The sequence below is a fragment of the Castor canadensis genome, chromosome 4 (assembly GCF_047511655.1).
Source record: "Castor canadensis chromosome 4, mCasCan1.hap1v2, whole genome shotgun sequence".
NCBI lineage: Eukaryota > Metazoa > Chordata > Mammalia > Rodentia > Castoridae > Castor > Castor canadensis.
The window spans coordinates 127,492,879-127,510,816 of NC_133389.1; the positions used below are offsets into that span (position 1 = coordinate 127,492,879).

Sequence of the window (17,938 nt, forward strand, 5' to 3'; positions counted from 1 at the left end):
CTTTGTCATGTCATTTTCTATTGCTCCCATACTTATTTAATAGACAGACTAACGTGTAGATTCTCAGAAAAAATAAAGAAAGGGTTAGTGAGGAGGCTGCAATGAATGCTGTCTTACTTATGAGGACCTGTTTTTAGTTTCTCTTTCTTTACTACAGTATAAAACAGAAAACAGACACTTGCTTTTTTGTTTATATTTCATAGACAATAAAGAAAAACCACCAATTTGACATCATATCATTCTGCTTTTATTTATTGTCTGGATAACTTACAAAGATGTAGATGTCTAGGGTAGATTCTACTTTACCATTTCAACTATCCTGATGACACAGAGACCACAATGTGTCTGTTTACACAGTGCAATGGTATGAAAAAATACTTTCATACCAAAAGTTTTGGACACTTTAACAACATCCCATTTCTGCTACTAAAATAACAAAATTGGCATTACAATTAAAATATAAAGGCCTAATAGTTTTTACAAATATGCAAATAATCTGTTACTTAGACATAAAAAGTTGGTTTTTTTTCAAATCACAAAGTAAGGCACCATTGGATTAACCATTTTTACTGAATTAAAATGCATAGTGAAATAAATACCATTGTATTTTAATACTGTAATACCTTTTAATATAAAATGATAGATGAATGTTGAAATACCGTATTGTGTTTTGAATACATTTACCTGGAAATTTTATGGAAAAAGCATACATATAAGCTCTGATTTCAAGGAAGAAAATACTCATTCTTGTAATTTGCCATAGTTGAAGATTTTAGCATAGAACTCATTTAAGGTTTTGGATGTAAGTAGGTTGTTAACTTTCAAAGAAAGGGTGTAAGTATACAAATGAAATAGTCCCTTAAAAATACATTCTGAAGCATCTTTATTCTGGATGAATGGCAAACTTTGAGCTGTGACCCTGTTTCAAACTTTAGAAAGGTACCTGCAGAGTTGAGATATACAAAGAACTGCCCAGTTCTCACAGCCCCTAATAAAATTAGGTTAGGCTTTTCTCTGCCATATCTGCTAGTCAGGCTAAATTCCATCTTTTGTGAAGTGAGTCATTAGGGCCTGTCATAGGGATATTCACATTGCTGACATCAGATCAAAGAATCCAAAGTAAAAGGACGCTGCTAAATGACCAAAATGTTGCAATTTTTAAAAAAGCTTTAAATTTTTTCCAAACTTGTTATAGCTTTTTATTTCTTGATTCTCTTTGGGTAAGAGCCCCAAGTGACTATATGAAAGGTAGATGAAGACAGACGAGAAGGGGGAAAACAAGTTCTCTAACGTACGAATTCCAGAGCTTTGGCAAGGAGAGTTAGAAAAATACGATATATTTAAATCAGTAACTTTATAATTTATTAGACATTCCATTTATTAGAACCCTAAGTTCTGCTTTTATATAAACAAAACAGTTATTTATTCTACAAATAGGAATGCATCCTTGAAATTTGTCTTTGGATTGATTTCTTGTTAGCATTTCCCAGTAATACACTGAAACCATGATACAAAGTTTAGGTAGACATACATATACATATGTGGTCATGTGCTTTTAAAAAATAAGTAATGATAATTTTTAAACATAACCATATAAAACATTAAAGTGGAAATATTTTTGCAACTCTACAGCTAGATTTAAAAGTCCCAGTAAAATTTTGTAAACAAAATCATATATAAAAAAGGCAAATCTGGCTCTTCCTTACGGTTCTTCACTAGAGCTTTACTTGCATAGATCCAAGACAAATGAGTCTCCTGAACAGATTCAAAATACATTTCCTCTAATTTCTTAATTAGCAAGATCCTAACTCACTCAACCCCAGAGTTAGGTTTTTAGAATTTTGCCCCTCATTTCAAATCTGCTCCCTTCTTCCATGATTCTGATTTGATCCCTTCCCTTACTGTTTTCCACACTACCTGGACTTCCTACTTCTCCCAGCAGGCCCTGAAGAGTCTGCTGGGGGGTGGGCAGGGGAAGAACAAAGACCATTTCAAATCTGCAAGGCAGGCCTTCAACTGACAACTGAGCATATGGCCAGCTGGTTCTGAGGGCAGAAGCCCCCACAGCTTCCAGTTTCTTTCCAATGGCTTTGTTCCACGTGACTGTAAACCATACCAGATCCTTTTCTGACCTGGGTACTGTGAAGCAACACTTGCACAGATATTGAGGGAAGAGAAACGACAAAGGACCAAAATCTAAGGTCAAGCTGTCTACCAAATAAGGTATTGGATCCTAACCCTACTTTTAGGAACCTCTTGAATTGCTAAAGATTCCTTGTTTTTTAAACAAGAGGTTTTGTACTAGCTTCTCTCTTCCAGAACCTGTGCTGCCCAATAGGGGAGCCACCAGGCACATGGGTCTCTAAGCACTTGAACTGGGACTAGTTTGAATGGAGATGTGCTCTAAGTATAGAATGCACAATGGATTTTGAAGGTTTAGTACCAAAAAAGAATGTAAACTATCTCATCAATAATTTTTATATGGATTATAGGTTGAAATGATATTTTGGATGTATAGGATTAAATAGAATATATTACAATTAATCTCACCTGTTTCTTGTTATCTTAAAAATGTGTCTACTAGTCATTTTAAAATTGTGTAAGGGATCACATTATATTTTTATTGTATAGCTCTGACCTGGAGCCAACCTCAGACTGCTAAAGACTGGACATCGTAGCCACAAAAGCTTCACGTGAGCCCTAGCTCAGCAACTTGCTTAGGTGGTCTGTGGTTCATGGAAACAGACAGGAGGCCAAGTGTGGGACAAAGGCCTGGATGAAAACAGCTCTCAGGGACTTTAATAATTATAGCCTGTAGAAACTAAGCAGTGAATGTTCGAGTTTGTTTGGTTGAAAGCTGGGATATAATTCATCTCTGCCTACTTGCCACAAAAGCCTATCGATCCCAGCAGCCAACACTGGCGGGCTGTAGCTGAAGCAAGCAATAGCTCTGAGAATATATACAACATAAAAAGCTAGGCACATTTCTTTACTGGATCCCCCCCGCCCCAACACATAGATCTTCCATCATCACCCTCTCTTCCTCCATCCTGCCATAAATGAAGGGGACAAGGAAAGGAGAGGAGGGTGTGCAATTCTCGAACAGCAACAGAAGCAGCTCTGGAGCATGGCTAGAAAGGAGCAGACAAAGATCACCTCTGGACGGGAGGGAGAGGTGGGGCACCCCTTTCTCTTCGGCTGGATCCACCTTGAAAAGAACAGACAATATAATTTTGGTTAGAAAGCTTATGTCTTTACTGTGGAAACTTAGGTGGTTGCAAAGGTGCCTACTACCTCACCTGCTGTGACCAAGGCTGTAAGCTAATTGGCACACGTGGATGGGAAAAGAAGCATGGAATGACGAGAAGAAACACAACTATAAGTAATGCCCACCACCGGCCACTGAGTGCTTACACAGAGCGTTTGTAAAAACAAATGCTTTTCTTCTGATCACAGTGTTGATTACAGATTTAGAGAATACAGCTGAACAAAAACAACAAAAATTCACCCAGGCTTGCACTTCCCAGAGATAACTAAGAACACTATGTGTAAATTTTTCAGTTAAATATGGTTCTCTTTTCCCCACCCCAGAAATAGGATGATACAGTTACTATTATCAGTACTAACTTGCAAGTACATTATTAATGGCGTGCTGCATTCTAGTCACTATACTACTGCTTATCTAGGCAATCTCCTTTGTACGGTAAGGCATTAGGTGAGGTCAAATCTCATGGGCTATTTACATCTCCACAGTGATTAGTGACGCTGAGCATCTTTTTATGTGCTTAGCAGCCATCTGTATATCTTCTTAAGAAATGTCTATTCAAGTTTTCTTTTTTTTTTTTAAATTTTATTTATTTATTTTGGCAGTACTGGGGTTTGAATGAAGGGCCTCATGCTTGCTGGGCAGGAGCTCTACCACTTGAGCCACTCCTCCCAGCTGTCTATTCAAGTTTTCAATCCATTTTTAATTATATATTTTTAATTGTTGAATTGTAGGAACTCTTTATAGATTCTGACTATTAATCCCGTCTCAGATACATGATTTCCACGCCTGCCTAGCAAGTGTGAAGGCCTGAGTTCAAACCCTAGTACTACTAAAAAAAAAGAAATAAAATTTCCAAATATTTTTTCCCATTCTGTGGGTGGCCTTTTTATTCTGTCTATGTGCTTTTTTAAAAAGCTGTGCACATTGATACATTCATGGGCTATCACTGCACATTTACCCCACACATATTTTTTGAGAGCTAACAGGTATAAGGCATCGAAGTCAGGTGCTCAGATGCCATGGCCAGGTCTGCCAGAGGCTCATGTCAGTGACAGGTCTGCTTGGCTACTGCTCTTGAGACTCAGTGGGCGGGCGGGTGGGCACTGGTGGATTCCTCAGCAAGCATCCTGATAGAAACCCTGTGGACTCAGAGACTTCTGAGACACAGCCAAATCTCTGACAAGGACAGGAGTTTAGAGGAAAACATGGCATTCCACTCTTTTGTCCCTTTCTTTTACCATCCCAACCAAATCTATTCTTGAACACGAGTAAAGACTTTTCTGGATGTAAACCAGACATCTGTCATGGAACTGAACTGTCACTGACACACCACAAGTGGCTACAGAAGGATAGCTGGCCTTCAACAGTGCAGTGGGGTGGCACCCAAAGTGTGCTGTACACTGCTCAAGGCTCTCGGGGTGTCCTACCAGGCAGACTTGGAGGCTGAGGCAGCTGTCAGAGCAGAAATAAAACTGGTACTTGATAGCACCTTTTTTTTTTCTACATTGGGGTTTGAATTCAGGGCTTAATCCGTGAGCCACATTCCCACTCCACCAGTCCTTTTTTGTGATTTTTTTTTTCGAGAAAGGGTCTCACGAACTATTTCCCTGGGCTGGCTTTGAACGCCAATCCTCCTGATCTCTGCCTCCTGAGTAGCTAGGATTACAGGCATGAGCCACAGGCACTAGCTCACCTTACTTTTTTTTGTTACATGATGTGTTATCACTATAATACATTAAACATGACCAAATGCTAAAAATATTTAAAGCAAATCTTCAAAAAATAAATTTCAGGTGCAGTAGAAATCTACCAATTAAAAAATATTTTTAAAATGCCTACTCTAATTCAGACTTTGTGACACTGAAGGAAGATGCAGTAGGGGGCAGGGCACTGTTTTAGCCCTAGATTGCTAACTCAAATCTTTTTTTCTGGTGGACTTTGAACTTAGGGACTAGGGCTTGCTAGGCAGGTGCTCTACCACTTGAGCCATGTCCACACCCCTTTTTGCTTTAGCTATTTTTCAAATATGGTCTGGCATTTTTGTCCAGGCTGGTCTGGACCATGATCCTCCTATTTATGTTTCCTGTGTAGCTGGGATGACACTGTCATGCCCAGCTTTAATTGGTTCAGATGGGCTATCTCCAACTTTTTGCACAGGATGTCCTTGATCCACTATCCTGATTTCTGCCTCCCAAGTAGCTAGGATTATAGGCCACCAGCATGGCTGGCTGCTTACTCAAATCTTGAAAGGGGGATGAGGAGAGAATGTGGTTAGCTATAAATTTAAATATCTAGGGGGTATGGGGAAGAAGGTTCAGTTATTGTTTTAAAAAATACAAGTAACATTCAAATTATATTAAGTATACTTATAAGCAAGTCAGGGAAAATATTAGAGTTTACATGAACAACTCCTTAAGATGAATCTATTTTAGTGCCCAAGAGTGAAGAAAAATAGGCTGTACTCATTAGATGGAGGCCCCTTCTGATGAAAACACAATCAAATCACACACACAAAAACACTTCACTTCCACGTGAAGACTTCTTTTTCAAAAGAATTTTAGTTGCCACTTTTACATGATAATTTTACTATACTTACACTTTTTTATCAGGCATTGTCTAGGAATGCAGTATCTTACCTAAATTGATTTTTCTAGGAACTGGTAGTTTCTCTTCCAAGTAGCAATGTTGGTTACTTTTAGCTCGGAAATTTTCCTAAAACATTTTCTAACTCTTTGAACTGTTGACAGAGGCACAAAGTGAAATCTAACTCACTTAATTTATCCTAATAGAAATGTCTCCAATAGAAAGTGCTTGTATTGTCCTGTGCAGGAACACTGAGCCCAACTCTGCCCAGCATCGCCTCTGACCTCAGCTTGCACCCGTCAGTTCTCCCCAGTGTCAGTGACTTGCTTCTAACTGGCCTTCACTTCAGCTGACATTAACCTCTGGGGTTGCAGACCAACCAACCAAAAGTTACTTAAGAACTGCATGTTTAGAGAAATCAGTAGGTTCTGAGTATGTGTAAGGTGCTTTGCTAGGGAGTAAGGTCATGGCTAGGGACATTGTGACCATTATTTGACTTGCTCAGTTTGGCTCTGAGGCTAAGCCTGAGCTTCTGAGGCAAGCCTGAACCTCCTCAGTAATATTTGTTTATTTAATGCTAATACTTTCTTAGTGTTGTGCATTTATTGTTGTGAAATTCTAGTGTATCTTTTTTTCCCCTTCTTGTTCACACTTCTTCTTCACCAGGGGAAAATTATCTACTTCTTTATGACAGCATTACATATATTAGCAAGCACAGAAGCAGTTCAAATGTGCAATGATAAATTAGTGTATGCTCACTTGATGGACTCCTATGAAATACAAACCATGTGATAAAGTGAGGAGGTGTTTACTAAGCAATGTTATGTAAAACCTACTATCAAAAAACTGTACACTGTCACTATAACTATATAAAAAAATCAGAATTATATGAATAAGAGTGGGAAGAGAATCTGGTAAAAGGAAAATATTTATTCCTTAGAGAGATTATGACATACTTAACACTATCATATAATGCACACAAAGCTATGGCTATAATACATTTATAAGATCAAGGAAGTTAGTGTGAGCTTTTGTTATAATTAAGACATTTTTTGCCAGCTGCAAACTTGTATGAATGGAAGATGACTCTACTTGTATTTGATCTCAGGAAGACCAAATGAGGGAAGACTGTCCAAAGAAGCAAAATAACAGGATTTACTCCTGCAAACCAAAGGTCTTTTGAGCTTGTAATGACACCTTAAGATAATCACTTCTCATAGACATTTCAAATATCTCAGTCTCCTTACTGCACTCCAGGCAAGAGGCCTGGGTTTCCTATACAACCCAAGTAATCCAGGCTATTCAAGCATGAATCTGCCAAAAGCTCTGGCAGAAATACTCACTCCGGCTTTCAGTTCTTGCCAATTTGCTGGGATAACTTTTGGTGGTTGGTACATATGGCTCTGGAGGTGGCAAATCAGAAATCGGATGGAAGTAGAATCTGCTTTCCCACTCATCTGAGGGAGAAACAAACAGTATCTTCAGACAGACAATCTGCTATGAAGACTTACATAAGGAAGAACACAGAAGGTAGTAGAAAGAGAACTGTAGAAATCACTTCTAGTTTCATACCTAGAAGTTTACAGAAAAGCTGCTAGTGCTACAAATGTCACTGGTTAACACATGGATAAAATGTACTGGTCTGCAAATCAAAGCACAGTGAATAGAACTAGAGTGGTTGGGATCCAGCCAGATCTTCTGAGGAGCTGGGGGCTCAGTTATGGGACACCTCTCTTCCCACCAGTGAGCCCAGGAATAACTAGGACCACAATGATCATGTGGCAGAGGGGAGTAGCTTGATTCTGCAGGCCATTGGGCTGATAGCCAACTGTTTAGATATGGTGAAAATATGAAGGTAAGCTGCAAAAATGGTTCTTTTCAGAATTTGGGAATTTAGGGAAAGTTAACCAAAATGAGACTTGAACAAGGGACAAGTTAGAGAAAAATGACCTGCCTTTTTAAGAAGAGGGAGAGAGGGATTCCTATTATTAATAAGAAGTCATAGTGGGCCCCCACATGGCTGGATAGATCAGTGCAGTACAGTGTAGTAATAATGAACAAGAAATGTGGACTCAGGCAAACATTACAAACCTTCACAGGATGAGTCCTGGAAGCCGTTTCTAATTGATGTCGATGGCGGAGGTGGGGGAGGTGCCCCAGCACCAGGTCTGTCAGGAGGAAGAGGGGGCCTGGGCCCCCCCCTGGAATTATCTACTCCACTCCTGGATGGCAACTGAGGGGTGGCAGGCAGGGCCCGAGACGTGCTGCCATTTCTGCTTATTGGAGGCGGTGGTGGGAGGGGACCTGGAACAAAACAGAAGACATTGAGTGCAACACTACCTTACATCCCTGTTGCTGTTGTGATTATCATCAGTATGCAACTAAGAGTGCCTGCTGGATACATGCCTTCTAACTAGAAACATAGAGAATGGTGGTGACTTTACAGGGCATGAGAAATAAGTAGCACATATAAACACAAAAGTGCCCGTGTGCTCCCACGTGTAGCTAAAGCAAGTGCTAAGTGGCTGTTTGGCTGAGTTTGCTCTGAGGCTGGAGATGAAACGATGAAATTGAAAACGGGTGATAATCTGTTTATATTGACAAGTGTATAATTTAAAAAACATTTTAAAGAGCTATTGAACTAATTACTGTACCATCATGAAAGAACTGAAAAAAGAATAAGATAGTTATGAAGTTATTTTAGGTTTTCAGAAGAACTAAGTTCTTCAACAGCACAGTACTATTGCTAATCACACAAAAATGTTTCTGTGATGTATCTGATGTTTCCAGACAGCAGTGGCATGAGGAAACTAAATACCAGTCATCCTGGGAGCAGCAGGATAGGTCTTCCTCCTGGGGGAGGTGGATGAGCACAGGGAGTGATGAACTGCTAATCAATAACCCTGGCTATAGATGTCCAAAACCCTTGGAACTTGACTTCCTATCTGTAGAATGCCAGGTAGTTGTTGCCTTTTTCACAGCATTGTAATTATTAATTAGTCAAAACGCAAATTAAAAGTACCATCTAAGAATCTGAAACCCATTTAATGCAATGGTTTTTAAGTTCCCACCCCCTCTTTTTTGTGGTACTGAAATTTGAACTTATGGCCTTGAACTTGCCAAGCAGGCACTCTACCAGTCCAAATTCTTCTTCCTGATAACAGAAAAGAAATCCATTTTGTTTTTCCCTTCCCTCAAATGCAGAGGCTATTGGGTAGTGAGTAAATTAAAGAAACAAAACCAACCTTGAACATTTTCCCATGTAAACCAAAGTGACTTTCCTGATCTTTAGTAGTGTGGGAAACGCTGTTAGATGTTGACATTTTATGTAGATCCAGTGTCTTATGGAATGATAAACATAACTATTTCATTACTTGTAGGTTCAGAATCTAACTGGGGACCCTAAATGGAACAAGGTGCTCACCCACTGCAGATATCCCTGACAGTGGATGTGGATGGGAGGTGCTGCCCAGCACTGGCTGGTGTCTCACCTTGTAGTACTCGGTGCCCCCTCTGTTTGGCATTGCTACAGCATCAGGCAGCAAGCACTGACTTTCTGCTATGGTTTAGCTTCACTCGTAATACCACCACTTGACTGTCACCAAATGCAAACTACATTTCCAAACATTATGGGGCCTGATATGATGATGCCACTTGATCAATTTCATATCATTTTTATTTTTTAGGTAAATGTTCATGTTCCTAACTCTCCAACCTATGGATCCCTGCTCCAAACCCAGGCTGACACAATAGAAAATGGGTTTCTATTTCCCACTGGCAGAGTAACAAAAATGGTCATTTATTCAATAATATGAACACATGCCAGAAAATAAGAGACCCCTATACACTCTTGTCTCCTCTAATTCTTTCAACTCTGAGAAGCACAGGCCAGAAGACAGGCCCTCAGAGGCGTTAGGAGCTTAAAAAGCCCAAATTAGATGGCTAAAGAGTGGGAGAGCTAGGATTTAACTTCAAATCATCAAATTCTATAGCCTGTTCCTCTAACAATGAAGGCAAATTACATTTCAAAATATAGATGGCCTCTCATATGCTCCTTGTGGTAATATAAACTGGTAGGAATTTTCTGGAATGCAATTTGTCAGTTCTTATGAAATCCTTAGTATGGTATGCACAAACATTGCTCCAGAAATTCCATCTCACGAATTCAACCAAAGCAAATTACACAGGAATGCACATAAATATTTAGGTTCCAGGATGCATCACTGCATTATCTGTGACAGCCAAGATCTAGCGATGGTGGTACATGCCTTGAATCCTTGTACCCAGCAGGCTGAGTCAGGAGGATCATGAGTGCAAGGTCAGCTGTGCTATATAGTGAGACCCTGTTTGCAAAACCAAAACCAAACCAAACCCTCCCCCCTACACCAAAAAAAAAAAAAATCTAGAAATGGCCCATGTGTCCAAGGGAGGAGACTAGACAAATAAATGAAGGTATACTTGTAGGACCGAATATTGTGCAGCTATAAAAGTTTGTAGAATAGTTCATCATATCATCATGTCAATGAGATCTTTTAAAACAAAAGGCAAATTACCACACAATAGTTTCCAATGCCAATGATGAAAAAAATTATATATATGCATCTTAAGAAGATTGGAAAGGGATATAAAAATGTGAATCACTATTTCTGGATAGTGGTGGAGGTGGGATTATAGACAGTTTCTATTTCCTATATACTTTTCTCTATTTCTAAATTAAACAGTGTAACTTTTATGGCATCCAAAGAAACAATACATGTTATATGTTATGCCTACCATATTTGGGGGGAGCCTTTACTTGTTTATTCATCCATTTGGTAGAGCCAATGCAATACATCCTCAATCACTTTGCAGGAAAATCCATAGATGTTGGATGAGAAGAAAAACATTGTATTTCATTCCTCTGACACCTGACTGACCTCATTTGTCAGCTGCAGAAACCCCAATGAGATGCTGATGTCTAGGGATTAGATCTAATGTACTAGTAACTTTCTTATATTTGTAGTCAACTCTCCATGGCAGAGTGTTTTTCACACTGCTGCGTTTACTGTACCTTCCTCCACATTCCCCTTCAACATCACTGGGGAACTTGCGCTCTGCTTCGCAGACCCATACAGCCGAAAGCTTTGAAGGGAGCAAGGTTCCTGTGGGTTTTTAATGCCTCCCAGGTGACCCTAACGTGATCGTTGAAGACTACTGGTTTAAAGACTGGTTTCTATTAGGTTCCTAAGGTCACAGGGTCAAAGGTCAGTTAACTTTGAAAGAAAAAAAATGTCCCAATTCCAGACATGATGAAGTATATATGATATTAAAATTTAAAAGTAGGGGCTGGAGGTGTGGCTCAGCAGTAGAGTGTTTACCTAGCATGAGTGAGGCCCTGGGTTTGATTCCCGGCACCAAAAAGACATTTTTTTTCTTGAAGTAGATACTTCTGGGTATCAAATCCACTGTAAATCAAGTGCTTGTAGTTTACTAAAAATGCTTATTATAATTAGGAGAAAGAGGGCAAATTCTATGGACTTTCTTCTCTTAGGTCAAGTTTTTCAACTGGTCTGGAGGCAGGACTTTCAATTCATGAAGTAGCATTTTATTTTTGTTTTGTTTTGCAGAACTAGGGATCAAATCCAGGGTCTCATGCATGCTAGGCAAGCACTCTATCACTTAGTCCAAATGCAAATTTTGAATTTATGATGCTGAGCATTTTTATGGAGAGAAGTTTATACCTTTGTTTGACTCTCCAAGGGCTTTATGCACCAGAAGTGTTAATGAAGGATATACTGGACTTTTAACCTTTGTCTTTAATGAGTAGGGAAGTGACCTCAAAGCCTGGCAAATGAAGTCCATTAACTCCGACATAACTTCCCCTGCTCCAGGAGATGAGAACTTACACAAATGCAAACAGCTGAGCTTTGCTGTAGGCAGGCAGGGTGACAGAGCTGCCTGTACCCACAGATGGAAGCTCCAGCTTCTTCCTTATTAATTTACTTGTAACCACTTACTTGTTGGTTACTCAGTCTCCTCACTTCTAAAACACAAACTGAAGTACTGGTCCCCTTCCTCAGAAGGTTTACATGAGGCCACGATGGCAAACAAGTCAGTGCTACTTAGAAGCATGAAGGAGTCTGAGAGTTTACTTGTTTTTGTTTGACTTATTTACCTATGCAATATTGGTGACATTTGGGCCAGCTGGGTTTTAGTGAGATGACTCACCCATGTCTTGCATACCTGATCTGCCTGGTGGGTCCCTCACTGGAGGAGGGGGCCTCTCATTGGGCAGGGGAGGAAGAGGGCCCGAGCGTCCTGGTGAAGGCAAGGGAGGTGCAGACGTAGTGAGAGACACATTCCGCTGTGGCAGCCTGGGGATCTCATCACTGCCGCTGGAACCTGGAGGCAGGGGTGGGGGACCCGGCCTGCTGGGTGGTGGTGGAGGTGGTGGGGCCTGCGACGAGGAGATAGGCCGCGGGGTAGAAGGCACTGGAGGCTTGTTATTCTGTGGGGGGGGAGTTGGAACCACTTCCCTGTGGATGGGGGGTCTGTTGCCCACTGGAGGAGGAGGTGGAGGGGGTTTGTCATCCAAGGCCCTACCTGGGGTGGGGGGCAGGGGAGGCCTGTTGGAGAACGGGGAGGAGGAGCCCAAAGGGGACTGGCGGATGGAGCCTCCTCCAAAAGCAGCACCTCGGCTTCCAGGGAAAGGGGGAGGAGTGGGCCCCAGGCTGGGCTGCCTGGGGGTTCCCGGTGTTGGTAGGGATCCCCGGTTGTGTGGACTTGACTGGATGGGTCTTGGTGTATTTGGTACTGGAGGGGGAAGGTTATCAGGCTTTGAGCCCACATCGGGCCTTGGGGGAGGCATGCGATTCCTGGGCGGCTCTGGGGGGCCACTCCTGTGGCCTGGGGAAGGCACAGGAAATCTCCCTGGGCCACTTGGGGGTGAAAAGGGCTTGGCAGATGTGGATCTTCCCCCTGGTGGCAAAATTGGTGCTCGGCTTCCTCCAGAATCTAAACAGGGAAACATACCCAGTTAGAAAGAGTTAGGAACCCTAAGGAAATCAGAGAGCTGGGGTCTATTCCCAGCTGCTGGAATTGCTTCCCACAGTGCAACAAATTACAGGTAAATAAATATATATGTATACATACATAAATAACAGTATTTATCTAAAGTGGGTTTTACGTGGTCATTCCTGGAAGCAGAAGAGTAGATCCAGCATTCTGTTTATCTTCTAACCCCAGCTTTCAAAAGATTCTAGAGAGATCACTTAGCATTACCTATGGATAAGAGCCAGGATGAAACTGGAAGGCATTTTGGAGATTCCCTGTTCATTATGAGAGGGCAAGAACAAGATGGCATAGGTGGTGGGATTTCTGCTAATGACTGCATTCATTGGTACTGTCATCTTTGTCCCTTGGTCTCTGTACCTCTCAGGTTTGAAAAATAATCCAGCCATTGTAGGTTAAAAAAAATGAAAAAAAAATATATACATATATATATATGTATAAATGTCTGCATCTATATCTATCCAGATAAGTGTGTGTGTATTTGTTTCCGTGCTGGGGATTGAACCCAGGGCCTTACACATAGGAGGCAAGGACTCTGCCATTGAGCAACCCTGCCCCCAGCCCCTAGAAATCCCAATATAAATCTCCATATGCAAGGGCTTACCTAGTCCTTTTAAAAAGAAATGCCCAAGAAATGGGAGAAAAGTTTAATGGAAGAGTTATGGCTAGATTCAAAAAGAACTAAGAAAGGAAAAAAACTGATAGACAAAGATTAATTGTAAGAATTGATCAGAGGAAGGAATTTATTTGTCAAAGAAGTAAGCAACCACACAACTCTTTTTTGTCCTACTAAGTCAGCTTCCATTTCAATACTGACACAATAGAATGATCCTAGAGCAATACTGGCTCAACCAATTAACCAATTTGCTTCCAATTTGGCTGAACCAATAAAAGCCAAAGTCTAGGGAGAAGCTTGAAGGGGGAAACAAAGATATGGAAAGTTTAAACACCCTGCCCTTTAAGTTCTCAAAACCCAAAGTAATTCTTTTTTTTTTTTGCAGTACTGGAGTTTAAATTCAGGGCCTCACACTTGCCAGGTAGGCACTCTTACCACTTAAGCCACTCCAGCAACCCAAGGTAATTCCTGAAAATGGTTAGCCTTAAAATATCTACCTCTTCAGTAATGACCTAATTAATGTATCAAATATTTACTGAGCACATGCTATTTGCCAGCCATTATTCTAGATTCTAGAGACAGAGAAATAAGCAACATAGAAAAGATCCTGCTCTCCTGTAGTTTATATTCTTGTGGGGGACATAGACAGTAAGCCAGTAAATAAATATTTTCTGATAGTTGTAAGTACTAAAGACAAATAAAAGAAGCTGATACAGAGTGTCCAGGACAGGGTGCTAGGGACAGTCCTTCTGAGGAAGTGACATGTAAGCTGAGGACTGACAGAAAGTAGCTGCCTATGGGAGGATGGGAAAGAGAGAGGCTCTTTAGGCAGAGGGCCAGCAAATGCAAAGCCCTGGCATGGGGGAGATGATAGAAAATAGAGCTTGAGTGCAGCAGGGGTCCAGTCACAGCAAGCTGTGCAGGTCAGTTCCTATTTTATCCTAGGCACAATTATTCAGTAGAGTAATATAAACTTGAGAGAATTTTTTTATTTTGACTTTAGCACTAGAAAACAGCTGTATTTTCCTTGAGTAAGAGGTATAATTCTATGTCACCAACTTGCGGTATAATTTATCTTTCAAGCTCACATTAAAGTTGTAGTTACCATCTACCTTAACACAGCTAAAGGCTTTCTTTTACACCATTTGTGCACTAACTTAAATTCCACCTTCATTTCATTCATTATTTTATATTTCCCTTTTGTCTTCTGCCTTAATTTTGTCACTGACTATTAAAGTACTGAATGTCTGCATTTGGCAGCTGTCTCAAATCCTTTTGGTGAGTTTTAAGTAATTTATTTTTTATTTTTGTTCCATACTGGGAATTGAACCCATGGCCCCGTGCCTACCTACCTAGGCAGATATTCTACCACTTGAGCTATACTCCGGCCCTTAAGTAAATAAATCTAAATTTAAATACTAGTTTGGCAAGACAGGAACTCTCCTGTCTGCATTTTGGATACTAACAGTATGTCTCCTGACAAACAGTATGCTCTAAGTCTCCAGATTTTAACCACTCAGTGTGAACACAGTCAACTAATCACAAGCAATCAGTGACTATTTCTAGATGAATGTGAGAATTTCATACTTTTTTCCAGAGGACATTTTAAAAGACTAGAGTTAGAAATAAAATTCTTCTAATGTGATAAGCACTACCAAAAAATGTGTTATGGCTGCATTTCTTGAGCTTCTTTCGTGATCTGCAGAACTGACCAACCTGCAGTTCCAAAATACTTCTGCAGTTCCAAAATATTTCTGGCTTCAAGGATTTTGGCTAAGGGATATTCAACCTGTTCCTTGAACCACAGCTACTGAATACCCAATGTCTGCCATGCACAACACCTTTTCAGTTAGTGAAATGCACAACTGTCTTTCCTTAGACGGACTCCACAGTGGATCACAAGTATTTCCTATACTAGACAGATGGAGGGCAAAGAAAGCTGCCCTTGCAGGTCCCTGGCAGAGCTCTGGGGTAATAGGTTCCATGTGCTCCTTCCTTTCCTCTAGCTCACCTTTTACAAAAGTACAAAAGGGCCAGTTCCCTGCGCAAGTATTCCACGGCTCTATAGAGCTCCTGATCCTGACTGAAAATAGAATTCTTACAACACAGTGGCAACATTTCAAACCACCTAAACTGTTTCAAAGGGCCTCAGTGTGTCTGATGAGCCTCTTCCTCAGTTACTCAGAAGCAAACTCCATACCATTATCCCTGCTGGCTGTGGATCTCAGCTTCGGCATTCCAGCCTGGAACAGTCCTCCCAATCCAGGAGGTCCGCCCCCTCCAAAACTGCCACCGCCTCCTCCACTACTGCCCCCGCCGCCACTGCCACCACCAAAGCCACTACTGCTACCAGCGCCGGCTCCTTTTGGTTCTGCAGAAGGAAGAAAACACATGAAGGAAAACACTGGTGTATTTCATCAGTCCCAGCCCAAGGAAGCCGCAAAACATGTGAGCGGAGCTGGCTGAACCCCAGAGGCCACGGACACACTGGTCAGGACACAGGGGAATGTCTCTCTGCAGGGCTGGCCCAGGCCCAGAAGTGGAAGAAACAGTGAGAGGCGATGATTTGTCCCCACATCCCCACCTGCCTAGCTGCCATGTGTGTTAATATCTATTTGTTTTATAGCCTAAGATTTAACAAATAAAAGTGTCTTCAGGAAAGAGGGGCCCACCCCCAGGGAGGAGGGATGCAATAAAACATGAGAAACAGTGCAGGAATAAAGAGAAGAAAGCTGTTCATAACGTAACTCCTTGAAAATGTCCGTTATTGAGGTATCCTTTTTCCTGTCAGTGTTTTCCATTTTACGTTTTTTCTTAAAAATCAGAAAGAAATCATTAAGTGGTTTTTTAGCTGCTTTTATCACTTTATTGTTAGCATTTCCCATGTCATTAAATACGCTTTGAAAGAGTTTCAATTAAGGGTTGCATTGTATTTTCAAGCATGAATGTATCATGATTTATTTAACCCCCACTTCTTTTATGGCCTTTAAATTTGATTTTAATTTTTTAATACAAAGTCCAACAGTTGGCTTTAGCAATTTAAAAATTCATTGCAATTTGAGAAGGTGTAAAATTTTGTTTTATTTTGCATTTATTTGCAAAAATCAGAAAGATTTTGAAATGGGAAACCAAACCAAACCAAACCATAAAAGAACATAGAGAGAGAGAGAGAGAGAGAGAGAGAGAGAGAGATACTGAATATCCTGTCTAGCTTGACTTCTGGGTCATTTCCCATTGCCTTTGAGCTATTTTATAACTCTGTACATTGTAAAAAACTGCTAGCAATACAAATTATATTTCCCAAAAATGGAAATTAGTTCAGTTAAATGCAATTGTTTCTTGACTAATTTTGCACCTAATTCTAGGTTCAATTCAGCCCTTATATGCCTTTTTATGTGTGGTACTGTATTTTCCTTTGAACTGATATCATTACTAATGAGTTAAATAAATATTGTGATATGTTCAGCTTATATCTGTGTGAGAACCACGTTTGTACCCTATTTAAAAAAAGTAACCTTTTAAATAATTTATGTACGTATGTTTTGTATTTATGACTTATGAGGTTAAATATTGTTTAAAATCCTACCCCCTAAAAGTCATTTTGAGTTTTTGATAAGTATTAACATAAGATCTACAAATTAGTCTGGGAGAACTGACACTTTCATGATATTTAAATTTCACATTTGGAAATGTGGTATATTTTCCTATTCATGTCTTCTGGATTTTTTGGGAGAGCTTTATAGATTTTTTTGGCAGTACTGAAGTTTGAACTCAGGGTCTTGTTTGCTAGGCAGACACTCTACCATTTGAGCTACACTTCCAGCCTCTTTTGCTTTGGTTATTTTTGCGCAGGCCAGCCTTCACCTAGACCATTCTGATCTCAGCCTCCCAAGTAGCTAGGATTATAGGTTTCTTGTTAGAGTTACTCTAAATATACTTTTGTTTGTTGAAACTTTTTGTAAAAGGGACATTTTTTCCTGTTATATTTGTAACTGGTTATTATTGGCATCCAGAAATTTCCCTTAATTTCTAATATGTGCTACATACGATCAGTTAAAATTTACAAAAAAAATTATGGTCTTGCATTTTTTGGTAGATCTATATAGTCTTTAAACAATAGTTTCCCTTCTCTTTTCCAAGAGTTGCATGTATTATCTTCTTTCTGTTTTATATAATCACTTGGGTGGATGTCCAGCCACCCAATGTAAATTATTAATGTAGCTAAAGGTCACCCTGCTCTGATTATAATGAGAATGTCACTAATGTTTCAAAGTTAAATATTAAGTATGAGTTTGAAATAGGCTTTTTTTTTTCTTTTTAAATATTGCAGTCAGGAAGGATCCTTTTATTTTAGGATTTTAAGACAGCATAGAATTTTATCAAATGCTTACTTGTGATCTACTAAAGATGATTTTTTTAAT

At 40.1% G+C, this 17,938-nt stretch overlaps 1 protein-coding gene across 8 annotated transcripts in view; it reads right to left on the minus strand.

Annotated features, from left to right (window-relative positions):
• Positions 1–224: 224 nt before the first annotated feature.
• The window catches only part of Wipf1 (WAS/WASL interacting protein family member 1), a 119,312-nt gene continuing 101,598 nt past the window's right edge, over positions 225–17,938 (minus strand). For all 8 annotated transcript variants that reach the window (XM_074071130.1, XM_074071134.1, XM_074071135.1 and 5 more), the window contains 5 exons: positions 15,718–15,888; positions 12,074–12,844; positions 7,943–8,155; positions 7,195–7,308; positions 225–3,208 (listed from right to left, as the gene is read on the minus strand). In XM_074071130.1, the coding sequence (XP_073927231.1) occupies positions 3,153–3,208; positions 7,195–7,308; positions 7,943–8,155; positions 12,074–12,844; positions 15,718–15,888 (1,325 nt within the window). In that variant the 3' untranslated portion in view covers positions 225–3,152. The remainder of the gene's footprint in view (positions 3,209–7,194; positions 7,309–7,942; positions 8,156–12,073; positions 12,845–15,717; positions 15,889–17,938) is intronic.